Below are 6999 nucleotides of genomic sequence, written 5' to 3'. Positions count from 1 at the left end.
TTTCTTTGAAATTGTCAAGGTCTTTGTAAAAAAAAGGTCTTTGTCTCTTGAGGGTATACCCAGTCTACCACAGATTTTCACCAAAACTTGGAATTTACTGCCAGTTATAATCGACAGAGTTTAAAAACATTTAAATGCCTAACCACCTACAAATCAGAACATTTTCTCACCTATGCCACATTGGCCACGACCATAGACGATCTGTCCTTATTGAAAATTTGTTCGAGTATAAAATATTAGGCACGAGCAGGTAGAATGAAATTTTCAGCTCAGCTCTTTGCAAAAACTAAAGAAAAATACTCACAATGCTTTCATCGAGCCACTCATGTTTAGTACCTAGCAACTAGTCAAGCACTTATTTACTCAACAAGACAGAAGCGCAGCTGGTGTGCAACGTGAACGTGAAGGGTGTGCCCTACCTTTTTTTCGGAACTGTAGCACTCATTTTATCATTTTAGTCAGGTGTCAAATCTATCTTTAAAAGCAATAATTTCAAATAGATCATATTAATTTTTATCAAGTATTTTTTCAGGCTTCGAATTTGGGTCAATATTTTTTAAATTGCATATTTTTGCACACATTTCTATTTTTACCATTGATATACGCTCAAAGATAAAAATGCTCTTGGGAATGAGCGAGAAGTTTTTCTCTTCAATCAACAAATCCAAGGCAGATTCCTAGTAAAACATTTCACTTTGCTGCAGCCAGACTGAAACTGTCTGCAGATTGTATGACTAAAAGTGCTATTTAAATTAAAGTTAGCATGGATACTAGTGGTAGATTACACTAACGCATACTTAGTCAATGCTATAATGTATGAGTTTTGTTTTTATAAACCTAAGTTTGATTTATTGATGTTATTAACTGAACAAATTGTTGTATTATGGGATTTGTTAGGCTCAGGCTATATTGGTGTCTGAGCTCAAGGCAGTACAGGTGGTCTTGGTAAGTATGGTGAGTGCATAAAGCTGGATAAAGCTAGTGGGTAAAGCTAGGAGATTAGCTAGTGTAAGGCAGTATGGGGGGAGGATATAAGGAAGTATAACGAAAGACAGAGGCTCTTCTTCATCTTCACATCAGTACATGTGAGTACAACGATTTATACAACATGGCGCAGTTGACAAAATTCTGATTTTTTTTGTGTGTTAACGTTAGCGATAATTTTTCTGGTTACGGGGTAAGTTTAAACGGTTGATTAGACCCTTTCACGGGCGTGCAGGAAAGGTGACGTGAGTTAGGGTGGTGTTGTGAGGTGTTGTAGCGGTGAAGTAGCGGTGTTGTTAAGGTGTAAATATTTATTACGTATTCGGAGGTGGGAATTACACTAATTTCATACGAGTGGGGTAGAGTGAATTTGTGGCGGGAGAGATATTGTGTTGGGTAGAGATGGAGAGTGGTTTTTCGAAGCTGGTGTTTGCTGAGCACGGTGATGGGTCGTGGGAGAGACTCATAGAGGAGATGAATTTATGTATTGAGAGTGCTGTTGAGAGAAGAGGTTACGAAGGTGAAGGTGTCAATAGACGCCCTATTATGAGAGGTAGAGGTAGGTTAGTGCCACTATTGAGAGCTATTGGGCACAGTGGTAGAGAGGTATTGAGGAGTGCAGGGTTTGACGTAGATGGCGCAAATTCTACTTATGAAGGGGCAGTGGAGGTTTTGCAGGATTATTATGGTAGACAAGAGAGTATGTTCGTAAAGGGGCATAAGTTCCTTACGGCTAGGCAGGCACTTGGGGAAAGTGATAGAAACTATTTACAACGGGTAGAGAGTTTGAGCAGATATGCAGAGGTGACTAACGATAATGATAGGGTAAGGTTTGCCCTTATTGTGGCGGTTAACGGGTTGAGAGATAGAGAAGTAAGCAGAGAGTTAATGAAGAATGCCAATCTTACTTGGGCGTTATTGCAGGAGGCATTGAGGGCTCGTGAAATGGCCAACAACTCTGATAGATTTTTAAGAAATGAGGGTAAAAGTACCGATTTAAAGAGTGAGGTTAAGCAAGAAGTAGCAAAGGTATCAGAGTTTGATAGTCGAGCGCATTACAGGAGTAATGATAGAGATAGAAGTTATGATTCAACAGGTAGATCTTCCCCTAGGGGTAGCCCTAGGAGTAGTAGAGAGTATTATGGTAGTGAAGAGCACGATACTAGTAGATATGGGACAAGAGGCTGGGAGTATAACAAGGACAGTGACAGCAGGAAGTATAGAGATAATAGCAGGGAGAGGCATGTCTCTAGATATAGAGCAAGCAGTAGAGAAGGCGGTGAGGATAGAGTATGCTACAATTGCAAACGTAGTGGCCATGAGATGAGGAGTTGTCCCTCCATTAAATGTTTTTGTTGTGGACAGCGAGGACATGTATCCCGTTATTGTAGGGATAGGAGAGATGTAGGTTATGACAGGCGAGGTAGTAGCAGGAGGTCAGGAGGTAGCCAAGATAATAGCTATGAGCAATATGGTAGCAGGGACAGTAGTAGGGAGAGATACAGGGGCCGAGAAAGCCCCCGCGAGATTAGAGACAAATTTGGCAGGTACAAGGACAACAGTATGAATAGGTTTGAGGAGGAGAAGTATAAGGAGAGGAACGAGACGAGCCGGTATGATGAAGGGTACCGGGATAATAGTAAGGGCAGAAGTGTTAGATTCTCTGGTTATAGAGATAAATATGGTGAAGATCAATGATTAGGCCAGAGAATTGTGCAGTATTTAGAAGTTAATGGAGTAAATGTAGAGTTTACGTTTGATACTGGGGCTGAGGTGTCTATGGTAACCGAGGCAACAGCCAATAAGTTGGACCTATGGTTAAAGAAACCGTCGACAGTTTTAGAAACTGATGATGGTAGTGAGTTAAAAGTGGTTGGAAGTGTAATAGTTCATTTGGAAAGTAAAGACAGGCATATGGATGCTGAAGTTTATGTGGTGAAAGGATTGAGAACGAACTTCTTGGGCATAACTGAGTTGAGGCAGCTTAAATTATTTGCTGTTGTAAATGCGTTATGTGAAAATAATTTTGAGGCTGTTAAGGAGTGTAGAAGTATTAAGCCAGTTAAGCCGTTTTCGTCGACAACCATTATTGCTGGGTCAAGTTATGTTTCAGATTATGTCAAGTTGCAAAACCTGACAAATAAGTCTGACAGAGAGAGCGAAGTTAAGAAAGGTCACACAGGTCAAGATTGGTGGACTTGTAAAACCAAGGGAGTGAAGAGTAGCGAATACGTGGAAATTGGTAGTCAACAGGGGACAGCCCAAGGCACCAGAGATGTGCAAGTGTTTATGGGGTGTGATAGAGAACAGAGTCACAATGAGGTAAGGGAAGGTGCTGAGAAAGTAGCTGAACCAGTGTCTGTAATGGAAAATGTTTACTCTTTTTTAGCCGAGGTATCCAGCAATGGAATGTTAGACAGAGAAGGTCATGAGAAAAAGGTAGCAGAGATTGAAAGAGAGGAAAGAGAGGTGCGGAGGAAGTAGAAGGAGAAATTGGCTAAGCTGAAAGCCAAACGGGAGGCAGCAGTCATGGAGTTGGAAAATGTCAAGGCTTTCAGGGTAGTGGTGCAGGAATTAGCCGAGGTTCAGAGGAGAATTGCTGGTAGCAGACCTGCACTGGTTGCAGGTGAGGTCGAGCTAGATAGGTCTGGGCCTATGCCAACTCCCAGCTCTGTGGTGCCATCCCCTGTGCAGCCGGTTACGGCTCAGGTAGAGACTTCCTACAGGAAGCCTGTCGAGCCTGCCTCTTAGTGGGGAGAGCGAGATAAAGACGGAAGAGACGGAGATGAGGTTGAGGAGTCATTACTGACCCAACCAAAAGACTCTGGGCTAGTCAGGGTTGGTGGAAGTAGTGTTGGAGATGTTGGTGGAAGGAGTGTTGGTAGTGACAGTGGTCACAGTAAAGGTATTGGTAGCGGCGGAGGTCAGGGTGATGGAAAAGCCAGTGCAGACTGGCAATGGAGCTGGCAGTAGTGAGAAGAGTACTTTAGATGATGGCACAGGGTCAGACAACCCAGAGGCATAGCCTATGGAAACTGCCCTAACGGAGTCAGGTAACGAGCAACACAAGTAAGGTAAGTTGCTACGCCTGCTTGTTGGTAGTGATGGAGTAGCCCAAACAAAAAGAAAAAAAGAATGGGCATGTTGTATTATGGGATTTGTTAGGCTCAGGCTATATTGGTGTCTGAGCTCAAGGCAGTACAGGTGGTCTTGGTAATTACGGTGAGTACATAAAGCTGGATAAAGCTAGTGGGTAAAGCTAGGAGATTAGCTAGTGTAAGGCAGTATGGGGGAGGATATAAGGAAGTATAACGAAAGACAGAGGCTCTTCTTCATCTTCACATCAGTACATGTGAGTACATCGATTTATACAACACAAATTAGATTCAAATAACACAGTGTGGCGAACGTTGCATTTACTTTATTTACTCCTATATGCCTTATACTGTCTTGTACTTTTAAATATCGTGATTCGTCTCCCCTGTCTGTTGTATATGCTTATTCCTTATTACTCTGTACGTTTTAAATCGGCGACGCCAATAATTATTTAATCATACTTATACTTCTTTTTATATTATTATTATATTCAGTTTTGACCGTGTGCTATGTTTTTACTTGTTTTTGTACAAATCAACCTTCCTTTTATATGGTAGTAAATTGGGCGACTTGTCAAGATGGGCCAGGCTCCCAGTGGAGTTGTGAATGCTTCTGTTGTACATTGATTGTGGCGCTTATAGTCAAATACAAACTTATTCACTTTGAACTCATACACTCTTTCTCTGCCTGAAACAGGGATGGATTGCAGTAGCCAGTTAAAAGACGGCGCTTACCTTAACACTGGTGGCAGCAGTTGGATTCGCGGCGATCTGAAGCTACTGCAATCGGAAGAGGAGTGGACTATTCAACCGCCAAGGTTGGTGGCTTGAGGAAGATCGCGAACTGCACAGGGTTCCCAGGAAAGGCAAAAATCGTCGCCAAGACGGCCCTATAAGTCTGTAAAACCTGGGCTCGACCCCTAAGCTGTGGAAGAGCGACGAGTACTCTGGCCATCGCCAAGACAAAAAGAGGCAGCACGACGAAGACACGGAATGAGGCAAGCTAGGAGTGCTGACAGAGATACCGACCGACTAGCCGATGCGCTGGAACGCCTGCTGTTGGCGCCCAGGGCCCGGCGCAGCCATTCAAGGCACCACATTACTCGGGTAAGGAGGACCCCGAGTACTTCATAGTTTGGAGAGGTAGACCGGGCCAAGGCATGGACCGAGGCCGCGGCTACTCTGCATCTAAGAGAGGCGCTCAAGGAAGAAGCTGCGGGCGCGCAGAGGGGATGGAGGCCATCATGGAGGCTGTACGCAGCCGGTTCGGCACCTCCCCTCGACAGGCACAGGCCTGTCTGAGGAAAGCCGCAGGAGCGACTTTCCACGAGCATGCCGCATAAGTGGAAAGGCTGGTACGCATCGCTTACGGGGAACTGCCAGAGCCGTTCCAGCAAAACTTGGCCCGGGAGCAGTTTGTGAACTCTCTAGGAAACGTGGCTCTGCAACGCCACCTTCTAGCCGTGCTCACTCCCACACTGGCAGCTGCCGTGCAAGCAGAGCAGGAGTTCCTGCAAGTACAACCGGCATGTTTCCCACAAGAACAACCCATCCGGGCTCTACAAGACGAGGAGGACGGCGAGGTAGAGGAGTCTCGGCCAGTGCAGGCCACAGCCAAGTCAGAAGCCGAGGCGGGACCGGTGTTGACCGTGCTGCAGAATATTACAGAGCTGCTCACGGCCATGTGAGCGGAGTTGTAGGCGGCGCCGACAGGCATGCCACCTAGGCTGGAGAAAGAGAGGTCACCCCTGGTCTGCTGGGAGTGTGGGAGTAAAGGACACCTCCGGAAGGAGTGCCCCAACCTGAAAAAAGGGTGCCAGGAAACTTGGACGGGCCGTGGCAGTAGTGCCCACTACTAGTCGCGACAAGGCCGCGGGCAAACAACATGGCAAAGCTACCCAGAAGAGGCCATCCTGAACCAAAGGCCCTGACGAAGGATGGAACTATCCCAAACAGACTAGGGCGCCGCAGGAGCGGTCAACAGTAAAAGTAGTACCGACGCAGAATCGGTATGGAATACTCACGCCCGGGTCAGAAGGAGAAGTTACCGGCCTAGAAAACATGAAACGGGGGGATTACATGAAGCCCGGACCAAGAATGATTAGGACTCACTTTTCCCGAGTGTCCCGCACCCGTAAGGTGCGGAGCAGAACTCACCACAAAACCAGAGGCCGCCCCCGCCATCGAAGGGCGAGTGGGAAGCCGAGGCAACTGCTGAAGGCACGGCCAGAGGAGCCGTGCAGACGACTCCCACCCAGAGGACACAAGAAGCAACCTGCAAACAGGCCTTGGATAGGCCACACAGCACCAGCTACTTCCTGCCTAGGAAAGTGGAGGCCCATGCGCTGCAGTTTCTGGTTGATACAGGTTGCACCACCAACCTACTGAACAGGCGAGTGTTCGATCGTCTCCCAGAGGCCGTGAAAAATCGGCTGGAGGCCAGCCACAGCCACGGGCTCCTGACTGACGGAACCCGCCTGCCCTTCTATGGGGTGGTGCACCCACCCATCCAGCTGCGCGATGTGAAGACGGAGGAGACGTTTGTCGTCAGCCAGATTAGAGAAGACGCCTTACTGGGAATGCCCTTCCTGACGGCCCACCGGTGCGCTCTGGAGTTTGACCGGCCGATAGTCAAGGTGGATGGCTGAGCCCTGGCCTGTACGGATTTCCACGGCCAGCTACTCCAGAGCAAGGTGCAGTCGGTGAAGGGAGTGACCATCCTCGCCCAGACAGAGGCCATTGTGCAGTGCAGGGTGATGACCCGCAACATTTGTCTGTTAGGGATAATAGAGGGACAAGCCAAGGGACCGCCCATAGCCACAAGTTTCAACCAGTCTCGGGCGGACAGACGAGTCCTTGTGCGGTGTCTTAACTCGGCAGCACAGCCCCTGACTCTTTGGTCGGGAACCACAGTGGGGTG

The 6999-nt window shown here is 47.2% G+C and overlaps 1 protein-coding gene across 1 annotated transcript; it reads left to right on the top strand.

Annotated features, from left to right (window-relative positions):
- The first annotated feature begins 5794 nt into the window (after positions 1–5794).
- LOC137390282 (uncharacterized) lies at positions 5795–6727 on the top strand. Its single transcript, XM_068076617.1, has 2 exons — positions 5795–5921; positions 6219–6727. Exons 1-2 carry the CDS (start codon positions 5795–5797, stop codon positions 6725–6727), a joined length of 636 nt encoding a protein of 211 aa, XP_067932718.1.
- Positions 6728–6999: the final 272 nt, after the last annotated feature.

This window comes from Watersipora subatra, chromosome 3 (assembly GCF_963576615.1).
Source record: "Watersipora subatra chromosome 3, tzWatSuba1.1, whole genome shotgun sequence".
Lineage (NCBI taxonomy): Eukaryota > Metazoa > Bryozoa > Gymnolaemata > Cheilostomatida > Watersiporidae > Watersipora > Watersipora subatra.
Note: the sequence above shows the minus strand (reverse complement) of the source record. Positions and strands in the feature narration are given on the sequence as shown.

Excerpts from the sequence above, each read along its gene's own strand:
- LOC137390282 (XM_068076617.1), top strand. The coding sequence starts at position 5,795 with ATGCCACCTAGGCTGGAGAAAGAGAGGTCACCCCTGGTCTGCTGGGAG. Across the intron at positions 5,922-6,218 it reads AACTTGGACGGGCCGTGGCA|GTGCGGAGCAGAACTCACCA; the intron begins GTAGTGCCCACT and ends CGCACCCGTAAG.